At 38.2% G+C, this 20,724-nt stretch overlaps 2 protein-coding genes across 4 annotated transcripts in view; one reads left to right on the plus strand and one right to left on the minus strand.

Moving 5' to 3' along the window:
- Positions 1 to 959: 959 nt before the first annotated feature.
- Positions 960 to 15,740, plus strand: NLRC4 (NLR family, CARD domain containing 4). The gene is made up of 7 exons (XM_012727644.1): positions 960 to 1,179; positions 2,003 to 3,997; positions 5,974 to 6,066; positions 8,467 to 8,637; positions 10,083 to 10,175; positions 10,714 to 10,881; positions 15,205 to 15,740. Exons 1-7 carry the CDS (start codon positions 960 to 962, stop codon positions 15,495 to 15,497), a joined length of 3,033 nt encoding a protein of 1,010 aa, XP_012583098.1. The 3' UTR covers positions 15,498 to 15,740.
- A 2,861-nt stretch (positions 15,741 to 18,601) lies between these two features.
- SLC30A6 (solute carrier family 30 (zinc transporter), member 6) overlaps positions 18,602 to 20,724 on the minus strand; it is a 27,604-nt gene continuing 25,481 nt past the window's right edge. For all 3 annotated transcript variants that reach the window (XM_012727646.1, XM_012727645.1, XM_004686310.2), the window contains one exon: positions 18,602 to 19,659. In XM_012727646.1, coding sequence (XP_012583100.1) covers positions 19,162 to 19,659 — 498 coding nt within the window. In that variant the 3' untranslated portion in view covers positions 18,602 to 19,161. The remainder of the gene's footprint in view (positions 19,660 to 20,724) is intronic.

A 20,724-nucleotide genomic window follows, 5' to 3' on the forward strand; every position in this document is an offset into this window, starting at 1 on the left:
TGAGATCATCTTCAATCTGTCCATTTGGAAATATCTATTGAGATTTAGAAAGCTCTATTCAGAAAAAGTAAGCATACTAGAAACAAAATTAGCCTGTTGTATGAGGGGCAGATTCCAATACATATTCTTATATTGTTTTGAGAATTCAGTTACAAGTATGACAGCTTGTCTTGTAGATAGGATAGGACTCATGCAAAGAGGGATCTGGGGTCTGTTTTAAAATACTGGTGCCTATTTAGCTAGATCCTCCCAGATGGCAGAAAGCTATACCTTTCAAGATCATTGCAACAGCTTCATTAGGTAAACATTTCTCAACCCTATTGCACAGATAAGAAACCAGTGATGTGATAGAATGGGTTCTTACTTTGTGAGAACTGGGTATTAATTTTCATAATTTTGTTAGCTAATTGTCATACATTGTTAGCTTGAAATGGGTCACAATGGGAACATTTATAGTATAGAGATTGATAATTGCCCCATATTAGGGTCACTACTCCCAGAGAGCCAATGTATTCAATATTTCACAGCACAGCACTAAAATAGACTCAGAGAGGTTTAGCAACTTGCCAGATTACACAGGTGGCAGCAATGACAGGTCCCAAGCCATTCTCATTACTCTGGAGTCATAGTCTTACCTATCTGACCTAACTAGGGAGCTTTTTGTCTTGGGGGATAAAATTCCTCACCTTGCTTTATTAGCAAAGGAAAACCATCCTGATCACCAAAGGACTATGGGGTTAGAGATGAAACATTTTGCTGTTTTTCTCGAAGGCCCAGAGTTCAAGCATTTGGCATCTCTATAATAAGATAAACCCAAAGGTTTAAAAATGCATGATTTTAATATTCTTTAGTTTGATGCCAGTATGAACATTTTATGTAAATAAATTTGTATGTTCTCCCCCCCACCCCCTTCCTCAGTGAATTTCATAAAGGAGAATAGTCAAGACCTCATTCAAAGAATGGGAATGACTGTCATAAAACAAATTGTGGATGAGCTATTTGTATGGAATGTTCTGAACCTCGAAGAAGTAAACAATATTTGCTGTGAAAAGATAGAGCAGGATGCTGGGAGAGGCATCATTCATATGATTTTAAAAAAAGGTTCAGAGGCCTGTAACCTCTTTCTTAAATCCCTTGAAAAATGGAACTATCCTCTATTTCAAGACCTAAATGGACAAAGTAAGTAGCAATGTGATTGCATCTGTTCTACAAATAGAATAAACTATGGAGAAGACCATAATCCCCATGACAGCCTTTGCTGTCCTTCATCTTCCCATCACTGGGCAGTGGGCTCTGGCTCCGGTTATGGAAATGCTGAGACACTCTCAGGAAGCATTCCCATTAAATGACTTGATGATAAAACCAAATATTGTAACTCCAGGATCAGGGGAATAAATTAGTTAGTACAGTCTCACCTCAAAGTCAAGCTGGACACTAAAAGCCACTGAGAAGTCAATGCAGGAGTGGTTCCCAACTCTCCTGGTCTAATGAGGACCATCTGGGGTGAGTAGCCCAATTACTCACTACTCCACAATGCAAACACCATGGTGAGAAGAACCTGGTTGACTCAAGGAGAATGATTCCACTTTTCACAAAATATTTTTCTTTAAATTTGTAACTATTTCATGACAGTAGTTTATCAAGGTTGGGAGGTAACCCACTGAAAGTTATCCCAGCCATCATTCTCCCCCACATCTCCGCTATCCTCCCCCCTTTTCCTTGACTCAAATACAGGCTCCTCCCATTTCCAATCAGCTGCTAAAATATTTGCTGGTAGAAAGGGAAAAATCAAGACTACAGTGCAGGAGGGAAATGAAGACAGGAAATTTGAATATTCCTGCTGGGCCCATGGGACACTTCTCTATTCCTCCAGATTGGAACAGGGAAGAGAATAAGGTTTCTCCTTGACATTTTATAAAAACATCACCCCCTTCCTCCTGAACTCTAGGGTCTGGGGAAACACAGAATTGGGTCCTATTTAACTTCACCTCTTCTCTAACAGAACTTTTACATCAGATGTCAGAAGAAGAATTAAATGCTTTGGCTCAGGACTTAAGGGAGTTATACCAGACCCCATCTTTTCTGAACTTCTATCCCTTGGGTGAAGATATTGACATTATCTTTAATTTGAAAAGCACCTTCACAGAACCTGTTCTATGGAGGAAGGACCAGCACCACCATCGTGTGGAGCAGCTGACCTTGACTGGTCTGCTGGACACTCTTCAGAGCCCCTGCATCATTGAAGGGGAGTCTGGCAAAGGGAAGACCACTCTGCTTCAACGGATCGCCATGCTCTGGAGCTCCGGCAAGTGCCCAGCCCTCAACAAATTCAAATTGGTCTTCTTTGTGCGTTTGAGCAGCGCCCAGGGTGGACTCTATGAAACGCTGTGTGATCAGCTCTTGGATTTATCTGACATGAGCAGGAAGCAGACTTTCATGGCCATGTTGCTGAAGCAAAGCCGGAAGGTTCTTTTTCTCCTTGATGGCTACAATGAATTCAACGCCCAGAACTGCCCAGAAATCGAAGACCTGATAAAGAAAAACCACCGCTTTAAGAACAGGGTCATCGTCACCACCACCACGGAGTGCCTGAGGTACATCAGGCAATTTGGGGCCCTGATCGCAGAGGTAGGGGACATGACTACCGAGAGTGCCCAGGCTCTCATCCGGGAAGTCCTGGTAAGGGAGCTCGCCGAAGGCATGTTGCTCCAAATCCAGAAATCCAGGTGCTTGAAGAATCTGATGAAGACCCCTCTCTTTGTGGTCATCACTTGCGCCATCCAGATGGGGGAGAGTGAGTTCCACTCACACACGCAGACGACGCTGTTCCGCACCTTCTATGATCTGCTGATACACAAAAACAAGCACAAGAGGAAAGGGGTGGCTGCAGGCGACTTCACCCGGAGCCTGGATCACTGCGGGGACCTGGCTCTGGATGGCGTGTTCTCCCACAAGTTCGATTTCGACCCGGAGGACATTTCCTGCGTGAACGAGCACGTCCTGCTGACTACGGCGCTGCTCTGTAAATATACAGCCCAACGGTTCACGCCGAAGTACAAATTCTTCCACAAATCATTCCAGGAGTATGTAGCAGGACGCCGACTCAGTGCTTTATTGACGTCTGGGGAGCCGGAGGAGGTAACCAAAGGGAATGGCCACTTACAGAAAATGGTTTGCATTTCAGACATTATATCCAAGTACAGCAACCTGCTCCTGTACACGTGTGGATCGTCTACCCCTGCCACCAGGATCGTTATCAAACACCTCGCGGCAGTGTATCAACACGGCAACCTCCACGGGCTCTCTACTGCGAAGAAGCCTCTCTGGAGGCAGGATTCTATGCAAAATGTGAAAAACACCTCTGAGCAGGAAAGTCTGAAAGGCCTGAACATCAATTCCTTTTCAGAATGTGGCATCAATTTATTCCAAGAGAGTATATCCAAATCAACCCTGAGCCAAGAATTTGAAGCTTTCTTTAGTGGTAAAAGCTTGTATATCAACTCAGAGAACATCCCTGATTATTTATGTGACTTCTTTGAACACTTACCTAATTGTGCAAGTGCTCTGGACTTCATTAAGCTGGACTTCTATGGGGGAAGTACAGTTTTGCAGGACGAGATCCCTGAAGACACAAGCAGGACCCCCTTGGAAGAGTCCTCAAGAACCTACATTCCCAAAAAAGCTGTATCGTTGTTTTTCAACTGGAAGCAGGAATTCAAGACTCTGGACGTCACACTCCGTGACTTCAGCAAGTTGCATAAGAAAGATATCAAATACCTGGGGAAGATATTCAGCTCTGCTACAAACCTCAGACTGAACATTAAGAGATGTGTGGGCCTGGCTGGAAGCCTCAGTTTGGTCCTCTGCACCTGTAAGAACATCTGTTCCCTGATGGTGCAAGCCAGTCCTCTCACCTTAGAGGACGAGCAGGGCGTCACATCTGTGACCAACCTGAAAACCTTGAGTATTCACAACCTACAGACACAACGGTTGCCAGGTATTATAATTTTCAGCAGTTTAGTGATAATAAAACCTGGCTGAGGACCATGGAAGTATTAGATATCATGTAGTTTTCCTTAAAATTTTTCTATTAATTTCTACCAGGGGTCAGGACTTGAATGGGAGGTGGAGGAGTGAGGGGAAAAGCCCACGTGGAGGAAGGCTGCCACAGGGAGGACTCACACAGCTGAAGCTACATAAGCTGACTGAGTACTTAGTTATGTCGTAAACTCTCTGTGTGTGTGTGTCATAGTAGTAGCAGATTAAGCTTGTCTTCAGTAAAATCTTCCTTTTGTCAGCATCTCATCACCACCCAATACCCACTGCTCTCCTGCCAAGTAGGACCCTTTCCCCTTTAGTTTTGGAAGAAATCCAGTCTGTAAATTAAGCTGGCAAGAGGAATAACTAATTGTGTTACTAGATTTTCATCCTAGAAAATTGTAGAATATATCCAGCTCCACCCTCACCCCAAGTATTGTTCATTGTGAATGAAGGTTGGGGCCTCTTTGATGGCCAAGTGGCTAAAGCACAGCACTATGAAACTATCTGTAGTCATTGCAGTACAAGTTCGATCCTGGGTGGGGGAGCTGACCCACACAGCACAGCAGACCTCTCCTGACCTGCCCGCTGCTCCCCTCAGAGCTGTATTTCAGTACATCTGCCTGTTCTGCTCTCTACTCTGTCTCTGCTGAGTTCTCTCACCCACCACACCTCTGGCCTGTTCCCCAGTTACTGTATGCATAAATAAATAAATCTTTAAAAAAAAAAGATTTGGAGAACAAACTGTCTAAAATGAAGACACGTTAGACCACAGACATATATGAGGACGATCTTTCTGGGTAAATGGGGAACTTCCCCAAATTCAAAATAACACCAAAGACGAGTGTCTGCCCTTTCTGTGTAGACCAGCACTACCTGCGTCCATCAGTCCTGTGGCTGAGAGGAAAGGCTGCTGTCTGGTATGAAGCTAAGTGTGGCAGGAGCCTTCCTCAACTTGACTGTAATCTGGAGTTAGTTTTCATTCACAATGGTTTTCCTTTTGTCTATGTCTTCATTTTCACTCTGTAGAGAAAATGTTCTGTCATTTTAAGAATTTAGAAACTTTTGCAAAAATGTAGAATTGTTTGCAACCTCCTTTCTATAAGATTCAGGACAGTAACCCAGACCATGAAGGGCTACTTTCTGTGTTGGGAAGTTCACTGTCTTCTCTTAATGGCTCTTCCTTTGGATGGATCTTGCAAACTGGTTTCCTATGTGCTGAATTTGGCCTATATAGTGTTTAGTACTTTATTTTTAATGTTTGCCAGTATTTTATTCCTAGTATTTAAGATGCAATTTATTTTAAGTAATATATTCAAATTATAAAACAATTTATGAAGAAAAGTCTCCTTTCCATCCTTGTATCTTTGATGTGACTCTTCCCTGGGGAGTTGCCAGCATTTTGAAATTGGGAGATACCCTGTGAAAATACAAATTTCTTATTTCTCTTGAAAATTATAGTTTTGGCAATTGTGGGCCCACATCCTTACTTGGTAACAGTTAGCTAGAGCTTCAAGATCTGTTCCTCCAATAATCTTATCTTTATATATATAAATTTTTGTGACAATTTCATTTAGTTTTTTTAAAGATTTATTTATTTACTCATATACAATTGGGGTACAGGCCAGAGATGTGGAGGGTGAGAGGATTCACTAGAGACAGAGTGGGGAGCAGAACAGGCAGATCAACGAAGTACACTGCTGAGGGGAGCAGCGGGCAGGTCAGGAGAGGTCTGCTTCACCATGTGGATCTCCTCTGGGGCAGGTGAACTCATGCAGAAGTGACTTAAGCTTCTCAGTGCTATGCTTTAACCCGCTGCGCCACCAGGGTGGGCCAATTTCATTTAGTTTTAATGTTACACTGTAATCTTTTGATTGATAATAGAAATTCAGTAAATAACAGCTGAACATAGTCCAAACTCTTTTCTTTTGACAGGAGGTTTGACTGACAATTTAGGTAATTTGAAGAACCTTACAAAGCTCACACTAGACAACATTAAGATGAATGAGGAAGACGCTATAAAACTAGGTAAGATTTTGGGCCCTTCCTGGAGGTGCAACAGGTTGAAGCACCGCACTATGAAGCTAACCACAGCCACTATTGCACGAATTTGAGCCCCTGCCAGGGAGGTGACTCACATGGCACAGCAGACCTCTCTTGACCCACCTGCTGCTCCCCTCAGCAATGTACTTCGTCAATCTGCCTGTTCTGCTCCCCACTCTGTCTCTGATGAATCCTCTCACTTTCTGCACCTCTGGCCTGTACCCCAGTTCTTGTGTGCATGAATAAATAAATCTTAAAAAAAAACAACTAGGTAAGATTTTGTTTTCTTTAATGTTAAAAATATTCAATAAATTTAATATTGTATAATTAAAATACATTTAGTTAATATTTTAAAGCCTGGTAATAAAAACAACTTAAACTCTGAAACTCACTAGCTATGATTATACAAAGAAAGGATGCCTTGATGTACTGGTGACCACAGTGGTTTTCTTAAACATCTCTCTCCACATCCATGCAGTTTCAAGTAAATTGTACCTTCTGGATTGTGACCTTTTGGGGAGCAGATGTCATGGTATGCTTTTATTTCCCTTGCTGACTGGCTATGTGTACTTAACACATAGAAATGTTATTAAAAAGTTTAAACTGTGGTTTTATAACTAAATGAAATGGGCTCTAACACAAGAATGAATATAGATCAAGAAAACTTCAGAAACACAGGGTTTTCAGAAACACAGGGAACGAGACCCACCATGATAGGAAGATTCCACTTGACTCTTGTTTTCTCCAATTCCCCTTACCTTTTCTCTCCTCCAGTTTGAGCCACTGTAATATAATCCTCAGCTTTGTTCTTTTTCATTGTTTCCTATGTGATATTTAAAACATGACTAATATTTTTTTCTGTCACATAAGAATAAATCAGTTAATTTCAGTGTTCAGTAAACATTTCCTACATGCCTATGATTTGCACAGAATATTGAACTGGAAGAAACGAGATCATCTCTTGTTTTACTGCTTTGGAACTTAAAAGAGTTTATTGACTTGTCCAAGGTATCTCCAACGATAGAAATGACTCAAAAATGCCTACCTAAGATAATTTGGCTCAATTATTAAGGAATCAAAGGCTGAGCTTGAATAAACCAGTCTAACTAGATAAGTAAGAATTTACCATTTATGGCCCTCCCTGGTGGCGCAATAGGTTAGGGCGCAGCACTGCAAGCTGGCCACAACTGCTTCATTGCAAGTTCAATCCCCAGCCCCAGAGGTGATCCACATGACACAGCAGACCTCTCCTGTCTCACCTCCTGCTCTCCTCAGCAAAGTACTTTCATCAATCTACCTGTTCTGCTCCTGTACCCCCCGGCCTGTATCTCAGTTCTGTATGCATAAATAAATAAATTTTTAAAAAATTATCATTTATTAAAGAGTTACTGTACAATGATTAGAAACTTTACTGAACACTTTTATATACTTTTTCTTATACATACTTTTATATACTGGACACTCTTAATGGAGCCTCACCAAAGACATAGTACACAATGTAATTATCCCTAACTCCACAGTTAAGATGCTGAATAACTGCCCAGGTTTACAGTATTATGTTATTATGGATCCAGAAATCAAACTGTGCAAAATTTATGTTTACAGTTTCCAAGTTGTATGTACAAAACTATTATGTACTTAGTTACTATCTGTAACTTTCCCAACACTTTACAAAGTTGTCATTATTAAAACAGTACATTTATTTCCTATCAGTTTAGAGTACAATTTAAGATAAGGGAATACTTTAATGGCACAAAGGTATGCTAATTAAACTCCGTATCAGATTTAGACCTAAGTAAGAGGGACATGTTAGAATATTTCCAAGATACTACTATTATTAAATAAATCTGCCTCCTCTTTAATGGAGAAATGTTGCATTGGATGTGGTCTACATTGTAAAGTAGCAAGCAGAACCCATCTCATGCAGTCCCAAGAAAGGCCGTTTTGAGGATATAGTTACAGTAGAAGTATACAAAGGAACTTAAGCATCACACTGCCCCTCAGAATTTAGCCTCTATCTCTTCTAAGATTTTTGAGGGGATTAAAGAAAAAGAGCTGCCAGAAGACTTAGTTCTAAGCAAATACATTGTTAAAAAAAGTACACATTGATATCCATTAAAATTCTTCACATTAGATTTATCAATAATTTCACTCATGCTACTAAGAAAATGTCTAAGAAATGCATAAGTAAACTTTCATGATACAGTATCCTGGCAAATGATAGCAGAAAATTATAGAGTTGAAGAACAAACTCTCTTCTTTATAAACAAAGGTTTCTACAGAAAGGGCAAGGCAAGATCTCTATGCTATTGTTTTTTGCCTTTTTTTCAGTCCATTAATCTATGTTAAATCAAATTAACTTGGTCAAGATATTTTATTTTCCAGCTGAAGGTCTGACAAACCTGAAGAAGTTATACTTACTTTGTTTGATCCACTTGTCTGACATTGGGGAGGGAATGGATTACATTGTGAAGTCTTTGTCAGCTCAACCCTGTGGCCTTGAAGAAATCCAATTAGTCTCTTGCTGCCTGTCTGCAAATGCCATAAAAACCCTAGGTAACTATGTGCATTAATTGAATGGAATAGTATAAAAGAACGTGATAATTTTATATTAACTCAAACTAAGTTTGTCAAAGGAAATATTTAGATAAACAGGGAAAGATAATAAAGACTTCTAGTATTATCTTACTTGTTTTAGATGATTTTCGCAATAATTGAAACAAAAATATATTATGGATAATAGGATAGAATTTCAGAATTATTGAATATAATTTTTAGAGATAGTGAAGGAGAAAATTAGTTGAGAAGGCTTTGCATATATCTGGCTAAGCTGGCTATACTCGACTCAGATATTTTTAAATGTAGGTTTTTGGAAGAAATTTGGTTTATACCTCTCTAAAAACAGGATATTAAACTGCTGGGAGTTTTTAAAGATTAAGGAAATCACTTGTATGTTGCATACACTAAAAGAGAAACACACGACAAACTAAGGGAGCCTGATGTACATATTTCTCCACTTCTCTACTTACCACTGAGAAGAAACAGGTTTCAAACTAAAAATAGCAACTGTATGCTTTAAAGAAAAATTTCCATGGGCAAATTTTTATTAAAGGACCAACTTCAGCAGATATTTTATTCTAAAATGAGTTCATGACTGATAAAAAATAACAACTGATACTGTAACAAGAATATACTCATGAAATGCTTGACTAATTCTTTAAATGGTTTTTCTAATCAGTGTTGGATGAACTCAACTAGATTAAGCAACTATGAAATATCTGAGGTGAACTAAGCAGTTCTTAGTTCAAGTGATGGCATTTTATGATAAGTGTGTTTATGTAAGATAGTTTTCCTTATTTATTACTTCAATATAATTGTGTTAATTAAAATACAGCTGTTATTGATAGCATGAAGTTAGGTCTTGCTTTAAAACAATCCTGTGTAGTTATCTCTGCCTTTTAATTGCAGTGTTTTGTACATTTACATTTAATGTGATTATTTATATGGTAGATTTTAATATCCATTTTTGTATTTGTTTTCCTCTTTTTACTAAACATTTTTTTCATTGCAACATTAAAGTTATCTAAGCTTAAGTACACATGAAATAGCTCATCTGTTTTTGACTCCTTTTGTTCTTGCTTGGTAACACATTTTAATATTGGAAGCATCTTCACAATTTATCTAGTTCATTTTCCTCATTCTATGTTAGGAAGATGATAAGGCTTAAAGAGAAATGGAGTGAATTTACTAAGGGAACATACAACTATAGTCTTTGCTGCTTTAGACTTTGTCACCTGGAATTTATTAGTTGAAACTAAAGACAGAAAACATCTGTTACTGGGATTTAAACCTATTTAGATATATTTGAAAATAATTATTCAAGTCAAACGATGGTTTGCATAGTTTCAGCAAAGGAGAATTCAAAATTCACCAAAGGATATTTTAAAATGCATATATAATTATTTGTAAGTCTTTGTATTCTGGGTTGAATTTTTTTTCAGCTTATAATCTTCACAATTTGGCCAAGTTGAGTGTTCTCGATTTATCTGAAAATCACCTGGAAAAGGATGGAAATGAAGCACTACATGAACTGAGTAAGAATACTAATTTAGTCAAAATTAGATACTTGGAATATATGCACTGGTGAGTGAAACATAGGTTGAGTACATGCTTCTTTTACTCACATGTGCCTTACTAGATGAAGCTTAAAAAACTCATTTAGCACTTTTTTACAGTGCCCTCAAAAACAGGTCCAGGGCTTCTGAGTCACAAGTTTTCACATGCTTATTGCACTAGAGGCTCCCACCTGCTTGCCTCCTTTTAGGGGCTAATGTCTAGGAGTAACTAGTGTTCAACAGATTTGCTTAAGTAGTAAGATTTATAAAGCTTGATGAATTGGATAAGGATGAAGCAAGACTGTTCATGATTTGTTTGTTGATTGTTGGCTTATGAGTACATAGTTTCATTATACTATTCTGTATGTTTGCATATTCTTGAGCACTTTCCATGAAAATATAACCAAAAAATAAGTAGATTTTCCACCTCACAATTAGTTAGCTACAGAGATGATTTTTCCTTCCACATCCCTCATCAATTTTGAGATGGATCCATTTCCTGAATTGATTCTTCAAGTTGACAGGCTAAACACTCTGGACCAACTAAAGACTCTGCTGCTGCCCTGGGGGAGTGATGTACAAGGTAGCCTGAACAGACTATTGAAGCAACTGGAGGGGGCCCCACAGCTAGTCAACCTTGGACTGAAAAACTGGAGACTCACAGATGAAGAGATTAGAATTCTGGGTAAGTCAAGAGGAAAGAAGTTGGCACGAATAAAGTTCTTACGTTGGTTTTATGTATGTATATATTTTTTTTGCATTCTCTCTTACACGAATATAGTTAATGAAAATTCATTTATATTAAGGGGTACAATGACTTTAAGCATTTCACCTACAGAGTTAAAGGAAAAAACATTCACATTCTCTGACAATGTGTGTTGGCAATTGCTCTACCTAGCCTTAACCACCTGAAATTCAAAGACTCTTTAATCTTGAGAATTTAAAAAAAAGATTTAGTTATTTATACATACAGAAATGGGATATAGGCCAGAGGTGCTGGGGTGGTGAGAGAATTCACCAGAGACATAGTGGCAGATCAATGAAGTACACTGCTGAGGGGAGCAGTGGGCAGATTAGGAGAGGTCTGCTGCACTATGTGAATGATCTCCAGGGTGGGGATCGAACTCATGCTGAAGTGGCTTTAGCTTCTTAGTGCTGTGCTTTCACCCGCTGCACCACCAGGGAGAGCCCGGGAATTATTTTTAAGTCACCTATTGGGTATTCAAAACGTGTAAAGGTAAATGCAGCTTTATCTACATGAGGTCATAGCTGTGACATAACCCAGGAACAAACAGAGCTATATGAGTGACTTAAGATACCGCCAATCTCTGGGAATTGGTGGTGTTCTCAAGCTATCTGTAATAGTTATCAATATCTGTATTAACAAATTACCCCAAATCTTAATACAACAACAAAAATACTAGTTTCTGTGGGCTAGGAATTTGGGGATCTGGTAGCACTGGTTTAGGTTCTGTCAGACGATTACAGTATACATACTGGTTGGGGCTGCAGAACTTTGCCTCCAAGGTGGGAAGCTCCTCATTTGGTTAGCTGATTAATGCTGGCTGGTTTAGTTTTCCATTCACCATCAGCCAACTGACTCCCTCTACCTCTTCTACCCACCACCAAACTCCTTCAGAAGTCTTTTGTTTTGTTTGCATTATTTCTTTCATGGTATCTTTTTTGACTGATTTCATGCAGCACAATCTACTCAAAATCCATATATATACCTCATCTTCATACAGTCAATCAATGATGATGACATAGGTTGTTTCCATATTGACATAAGCTATGCAACTTCTATTGACTGACAAATTGTGGATAGAAAAGGAAAAGCTCTGAAAAATCAGAATTCCCATTGCTAACGTATGTTATAATCATAATATCAAAAATATTCTAGCAACATCAGTTTGCAACTGATTGCCTTAGCTTCAAATTGGCTACCTGGCCTAGGCAAAGTATGAATTGAGCCAAGCCAGGGCAGGAAATTCCTTTGTCTGAAGACAAAAGGCAAGCTCCTGGAGAGATAAGACCCCAGGGGAGCATCAAGACTCTTGGGAAGCTTCCTTGGTCTTTTGAAACAAAAAGGGAATCTTAGATAACTCCCAGGGCATAAGGACCCATGGACAATTTCCTAACATTATTGACACAGGTTTTGCTTAATGCATAACTATGTGACTTCCTCTTAATTTACTCTTTTCCTAAAACAATCACTAACTACTGTTAGTCTTAATTAACCTTTTCCTAAAACAAATACTAGCAACTTTCTGCTAGCCTTAAGTTAGTCATTAGCTTTTCTTTAGACCATCACTGATGACTCTGCTAACATAATTTATTCCTTCCCTAGGACCCCTAAATCTCTTACTAACAGTTCATCCTTTCCCAGAACCCTTATCCTTTGAAGTCATAGTTAAACATCCATATACATGAAAGTTATCACAAAGATAGTCTAGTATGCCATAAAATGTCAGGAAGAGGATGCCTTGTTCCCCTCTCCCTTTAAAACTTTTTATCCTGATTTCTTATTAACTTACCTGATGCATTATTGTAACTAACTCTTGCTAAACAGCATAAAGACCTGCTAAAAAGATGAGCACCCAACTCCGACTCCTGTGTCTTCCTCAAGCCCACTCCCCTTTCCCCTTTTTAGGAATCTCTACTGGCCCAAGCTGCTCCCACCTAAAGGCCCTGCCCTCTGACAGAATAGTGCTGTAATGAATACAGAGGTTCATATCTACCATTTTAAAGATAACCTTCCTCCTCTAGTTATCATTCTTTCTCCTTCCTTTCAAGTAAATCCTGGAACCTATCATTCTGCCACATATATCCTGACATCCTATTTTATTTTTCAAACTTTCATGTTTTTCATTGATGTTCAAAAAAAAAAAAAAGCACCTTATTTTTGTTGGGCAGATGCAGAAACATTTTAGATAGCTGGAAAAATACTTTAGTTAACTTTTAGCCTCTGTCGCTGTTGGTGGTCCCTCCAAATGACTGTACTCTTGTACTGTTCTCTTCACATTTTAGATGAGACACAAATTGACAGGAAGTCCTGTGTGCCTGAGAGAGCTGGAGTGACTTTTCAACTGGTTAGTTTCATTTTGCAGTGATAAGGAAAGCAAAAGCAAAAAAGCAAAGGCCCTTCCTTTGTCAGGTCTTTTTTGGAGGCTCTTCAATTTCTCCTGAGAAGGATCCTTTAGTTTTTTTCTGGGAACGTTTAAGTCCGATTGCCACGTTCAGGGAAGAAAGTGGGATTGAAAGGTCTTTACCTGTGTTTGTTCCTAGAGCGCTCTTACCTACCACCTATCATTGGTAGGTTTTTTGTGTTTTTATGTTTCACACTAATTGCAAGCCCAATGAGACAGGGACCATGTACATCCTTTTCACATATCCACAGCAACTAGCACAATCCATAGTATAGGTACTCAAAATATTTGATGAATAAGTGAATTTCAGAGTTCTGTCTAAGGTGAACTAGAAATTAACTAGAGTTTTCTTTAGGATACAGGAAGCCTTCAGGAATCTGAATGTGTCTACCCAGAGTCTTTGAGATTTCACCTAGAATTTGAGATTTTGCCTGGAATTTGCCTGCATTTTCCACACCCATAGCTCTAAATGTTAACCGATTCATTTCTCTTAGAAACAGTCTGTTACGTGTGATGACAAAAATACTGATTAACAAAAGGCATGCCCTTGGATTATGGGTTGTTTAAGTCCATTCTTAAACTTCAGCAGATATCTTGCATAAACTATTCACCCTTTTCGGTGGTAAAATCTGTTCTGAAAAGAAATGTTTTCAAGGAGAAAAGTTGCTTTTGGGGGAAGAAGACTTATTATACACAGACATTCTTAACTAGCAACATTTTGACTGAGTGCATGCTATGCTAGAGAGTGCATGCTATGCTGGAAAGCGCATGGAAAAAAAGCAAGGGCAGCGAGGACATTCACATGAGGTATGAAAGGAAAAACCCGTACAAGGAATATAAAAGGGCTAATATGGTATGGAGACAGGAGATATGTAAGAACTAGTCTGGGCATCTACCAAGGTTTACCGATGAAACAACTTTTATTTTGCTCTCATGCAATAGTCCTGGAGTGAGCAGATGAGTAAGACAGGAGCTTTGCTTTCTTGTGGACCCAGAAATCTACTTTTTCACTCCTCCAGAAAGGTGTTAGGGTGTTGTATTTGACATCACGGTCATGAGTAGGATATCAATGAGAGCACTATCTGTAAGGAAATGAGGAAATTCATGAAGCATCTAGGAGAGGCTGAAACTGCCCCCCCAACCCTGCCACAAAAAAAATCTTGATAATGAAGGAGGTTCACTTACTTAGGGTTAAGTCCATTTCATACCCAAAAAGGCAATAACTTCTGCAAATAATACAACAGCCATGTTTACTTCTACAAAAGAGGAAATGACCCAATTATTGCCAAAGTTTGACTCCAGTTTTGAAAACAAGTTCTGGGTATTTAATAGCATCATTCACACCTTAATTGTTAAACAAGCTTCCTCCCATGGAAGTCAGGAAAAGAAAAAAAAATAACTAATATTGGTTTGCCATACTATTTATCAGAATCCCTTACAATTTAGGAAAAACAAAATTGATAATATAATAGAGCAGATTCACAATCACTGTCCTAGCTATAAAGAATTTTAATTTCATGGGCTCTCCCTGGTAGGGCAACGGGTTAAAGCGCAGTACTATGAAGCTATCTGCAGCTGCTGCAGCACAAGTTCAATACCTGGTCAGGTGGCAGAGCTCTCCTGAACCACCCGCTGCTCCCCTTAGCAGTGTATTTTATCAGTCTACTTGTTCTTCTCCCCACTCTCTCTGTCTCATTCACCCTATCTCCCACACCTCTGGCCTGTACCCCAGTTCTTGTATAAATCAATCAATCTTAAAAAAAGAATTTTAATTTCTTCGTGAATCAAAGCCCTGGCCCAAACATTGCCATTTCTCTTAAAAACCGATTTCCAAGTAATTCTCGTTTAATTTTTTAACACAGGTGCATTTTTTGAAAAGAACCTCCTGAGAAACTTTCAGCAGTTGGATTTGGCAGGAAACTGTGTGAGCAGTGATGGATGGCTTACCTTTATGGCTGCAGTTGAAAACCTTAAGCAATTAGTGTTTTTTGATTTCAGCACTAAAGGATTTTTACCTGAAGCATATTTGGTCAGAAAACTTGGCCACGTATTATCCAACTTAACATTTTTGCAAGAAGTTAGGCTTGTTGGGTGGCAATTTGATGATGATGATCTCAGTGTTATAAGAGGTAATTTTAAACTAGTAACTGCTTGAATAAAGGGCACCTAAGCCCATGAATGCTCTGGAAAACCTATTATTTTTGGCCTGCTGATTTAATCTTGGCTCATAGTTCACAAAGTCTATGGCAATCCAGTATACATTTAAAGCTTATCCTTCTCCTGCCAACCTGTGACTATGTAAGTGCTTTTTTTCACAAATCTTTTCCCTTTGTAAAACAGCAGTTGCAACTCTCCTGCCCACTTGTATTAATGCAGGTGTCTCTCTTGTTCTTTCTTCTTTTCCTAATAAACCTGCCCTTTTAAAATGTAAAAAAAAAAAAAAAAAAAAGTGAATGTAAAAATAAATTATCCCTGGTGGTGCAGCAGGTTAAACCACAGCACTGCAAGCAAGCCACAGCCATTTCAGTGAGAGTTCAATCCCCACCCCAGAGGTGATCCACATGGCATGGCAGACCTCTCCTGTCTCACCCGCTGCTCCCCCTCAGCATTGTACTTCGTTGATCTGCCTGCTCTGCTCTGCACTCTGACTCTGGTGAATCCTCTCACCACCCCTGAACCTCTGGCCTGTACCTCAGTTCTGTGTGCATAATCGTTTTTTTTTTTAAAAAGTACTAAAGAAACAAATCAGCATTATGTAAAACCAGAAAGAATAATCCATGCATGAACTTTAAATGTATGAATTAAAACAATGTAATGCAAACAATGTGGAATGTAGAAAACATTTTTTTTTATAGTGGATGCAGATCAGACTTCTCAAATAGATTGTCATTCTTTAGTCCAGAAAAAATTGGCAGTTTAAGAGCAGCTAAATGAGAGGCTTGAAATCCAGTTGCATAAAATAAGTCAGCTGTGACTTCAGGGATGAAGGAAGAAAGCAAAAATTTATTCCATTCTTTTGTAGCTTATAGAAGTTAAGAGTGCTAGGTTCTAAAATCTTCTAGGTTCTAACATGCCTCACAAAGAAAGACTAAGAAAATTTTTTTAATCTAAACAGATTTAACATGAGGCAAATCTAAAATTAAAAAAAAAAATCAAAAAGCTAAATGGTGTTAGCTTATAATTCACATATTCTCACACCACCTCAAACTAATAGCTTAATTGCTGAGATAGGTAACAATAGCAAGTACCTTGAGGTAGTCACTGGAAAGAAATTCAGAGAATATTCTGTTTACCTCAAGAGGTGGGCCTCCCTGGTGGTGCAGGGGTTAAAGTCTCAACACTATTAAGCTATCACCAGTCATTGCTACCTGAATTCAACTTGTCCAGGGAGTTGACCCACATGGTACAGCAGACCTTTCCTGTCTCACCCACTGCTCCCCTTATCAGTGTATTTCAGTAGATCTGCCTGTTATGCTCCCCACTGTGTCTCTGGTGAATCCTCTTACCCCTGCACCTCTGTTTTGCACCCGAGTTCTTCTATGCATAAGTAAATCAATCTCTTAAAAAATTTGAGGTAATATTTTACATATTCATTGCCCACCCTAAATTTATAGATGAGAAAGTTTATTTAGTGTGCTGACATGCCCATGGTTATAAAACTATTTGTACAGTGGTGACATGCATATCCAAATCCAAATTTCTTGCCCTGTCCAGTGGTTTTTTCATCACATTTCTCAAAACAGTTCATCATATTCCATGGAAGTTGCTCTTAATCACAGCCCCAGGTAAAATATTTAATATCAACTTTCTTTCTTGTCTAGCCTGAAAACACGAAAGCCTTAGGTGGCAAGATTTACTAATAAGGTAAACTGATGCTCATCAAGTATGTCTTTATACCAATTGGCTAGAGCTTGGCAAATAACACTTTCCTATATAATAATGCATAGACCCGTGCCATCTGCAGCACTGGCATTACCGACTTTAGCAAGCAGCACCAATTCCTTCAGAAACTATAGGCAACCCAGTTATCTTTTCTCGATAGTGAGTCGACAGCAAAGGCCTTTGATGAGACAACTACACAGGTGTTGCCTGTGTGTCCAGGAATTTAGTCATTTAATGACAGAGACCTGTGTTCCATACCTGAACACTTTTTAAAACGTCACAGGAATGGAGAAGATATACATAGAGTAGATATACATAGAGTGGCAGCACATACCTCTTAATTATCACTCCGTACATGGCAGCTCTTCAGATCCCATGCATGACCCACTTCACATTTAGATGAGGTTAAAGGAGGAGAAATCATCCTGTAACAGTAGACCAATAGTTGGTATAATAATGGTTGGAGAAAGAAAGTAAGACAAAGGATAAGGAACAGGTTGCCTTGTACACTTTACGGAGTTTTCATTTTGCCCTGCTGTCAAGGTGGGTAGGCTCTTATTTCTTTAGCAGGTCAAATCGCTCAAAAGGGTTGACACAATTTTGCTTGACAGAAATGGCTTCTTGCATATTATTCCATGGTGAAGAAGCAGGATATAAAAAAGAGAATGAGTTGATTGAAGAAGCTGTTGCAAATTCTGTGGAAACAAAAATCTCTACGAGAACAACCTGATGGCTAAAAGTCATAAATCCACAGAAGTACTGGATTTTAGAAAAGTTGAATCTACTTTTAAAATCCCTTTTTAATAACCTAAATATAAAACTCATGATAAACATGTTTTAAAACCACATAGGTAATGTATGACTATTGCTTATTATTCTTTTTATAAGTAAGACTGGTCATGTTGGAAAGACCTTAACATTTACTTTTGAAAAATAATTTTAAAATAATCTATATAATTCTCACACTCCATTACAATTTGTTATTGGTCTAATCATAGTTAACATTCCACTATTTTTGACAAAACAAAAATACATTATAAACAGCCTGTTGTAAATCTAATAATAATGTATTCCTTAATCTATGGTCCATTATGCATTTATAAAATTATATAATGTAAGCATTGTATGGAATTACATATCTTTTGATAATATATTTGATATATCTTAATAAGAAGAAAAAAATCAAATCAAAAGATAAGTGTCATTGTGTCAGTGTCCAATTAAATGTAAGATATAAAACTGGGATCCTTTCATTACACATCACCAAAGCATTTGGTATTCATTTAACCAAAATAAAATACTTCAGAGAATCATGGAATAAAATTTACAAATATATTGAAAAATTTTAATGAGAAAAATGATTTAAAAAACTGATAACTTAAAAAATTATTATACTAGATAGAACATGTTCTAAATTTTCTAATAAAATGCATTTCCTTTGCAAGACATAACTCAGGAGGCTCTCAAAGGAAAATGTAGCAATTAAGTTTGGAAAAGCTATAAAAACAATATTTACTATTAGAACGGACATTTTTTTCCCCCTTTCCTAAAATGTGTATTATTACTCAAGGAGCATATTTATAAATTTCACTTAAGAAAGAATTATACTTTTAATAATGTGACAGACTGACTCCATCACATGGCTGTCTCATAAAGGTAATGTCATATTACACTGCAGTCAAATACAAAATCAAAGATAGCAAAATTCAAATTTAGACAAATATACATTCTAAAGGAAGCCTATTTAATGCCTATAACATTTACTAGGATCTCACAGTCCCAAATACATTTTACAAAAATAGTTTCATGAAATATGAACAAGCCTATTGTTCTCTAACATTTAAATGATTGAACAGTCAATGCAAAGGGGAATCATTTAATAAACTGGAAATCAATGAGTCAATATTCCTCATAAAAATAAGTTAAATTGCAACACATCATGGTCTTGGTTGTCCAATTCTACTGTTAGTTCCGTATCTATTTGGTATATTTGGAAAGCCAGTCCTCAATCCATGGGTTGCTCCAATTCCTGTAATTCCAAGTCCTTGATTAAGCACATTGCTATACGGTGTAGATCCATGATTAAGGCCCAAACCATAAGGTCTTTGTGTGTTCAGAAGAATAACTGGGTTCACATTTTTTCCAGGGGTGTTAAAAGAAAATTCTGGAGGTGGACTACTAGGTTTGGCTGGAGTCGATGTGACAGGGTTCAAATCATCAGTGTTCTTTAAAGTAGGCATTGGGATTATGTAATGATCTGAAAAGTTTAGCACATTGGCTGCAACTGGCCCAGACATTAAGGCAGGCCTAACCCAATCGTCCTTGAAAATCTGAACAGTCAAAATAGATACTAAAGTGTACAGTCTATTGGTCACATGAGCAAGAACCATTTGTTCATTTGCATCTCGTCGAATTCTCACATGCACTGATCCAGCCTAAATGAGGCAAAATCAAAAGAGAATGCTTAGAATTGCATTATTGAAATTTACATCAGAAATGAATACTGTGGTCCTCGCTGGTGGCACAATGGGTTAGGATGCAGCATTGCAAACAAGCCACAGCTGCTTCAGTGCTAGTTTGATCCCTGGCCCCGGAGGTGACCCACTTGGCGCGGCAGACCTCTTCTGACGATGCTCCCCTCAGCAGTGTATTTCATTGATCTGCCTTTGGTGAATCCTCTCACTGCCCCTCACCTCTGGCTTGTATGTATGGATAAATAAATAAATAAATCTATGTTAAATAAATCTATGTTCCCAATCTATGTTCCCAAACTGTTTTCAACATTCAAGAATTTAAGAAATAATGTTCCTAAAGGTTCTTCCTGAGCATTTTACTAGAAAATGAGTTTCAGACATCCAAAATGAATAGAGGGGAAAAGTAGGGGAAGGCAGTGAAGAAGTATTATACATTAAAAGAGTGTGAGCCTGAAAAAAAAAAAAAAAGTGTGAGCCTGAAACCAAAGCTTGCAAAGGAGCTATGGCTGAGCTTTAAGACCTGCCCAAATTTGCCTACCTCTGAAATTTCTGTTATATTAGAAAAATCAAATCCTATATTTTAAAAATGATGTTATAGATGAGTAATATTTAGTGACATGAAAAACAGTATTAGGTGAGAATAAATTACAAAACAGCATAAACTCATTTTCTAAGGAAAGTAAATATCTAAGTTTAAATACCAAAATATCAACAGTTTTCTGTACATGAAAGGATTATCTGTATTTTCTTTATCATTCCTGACTAGGAATGAAATTATGCTATAGCAAAGTGTGTCTCTGATAATGAGTTAAAAACTGTATTAGAAAACATGGATTTTGTAAAGCAAATTGTACTATTATAGCTCTTTACATATTCAGCAAAAACTCCAAAATTAGAACTATAATTAAAAGGGCTAAGGCCCTCCCTGGTGGCGTAGCGGGTTAAAGCACAGCACTAAGAAGCTAAAGCCTCTTCCGCATGAGTTCGATCCCCACCTGCCCCGGAGGTGACCACATGGCATGGCAG

The sequence above is a fragment of the Condylura cristata genome, unplaced genomic scaffold (assembly GCF_000260355.1).
Source record: "Condylura cristata isolate star-nosed mole 26May11 unplaced genomic scaffold, ConCri1.0 scaffold00020, whole genome shotgun sequence".
Taxonomy (NCBI): Eukaryota; Metazoa; Chordata; class Mammalia; order Eulipotyphla; family Talpidae; genus Condylura; species Condylura cristata.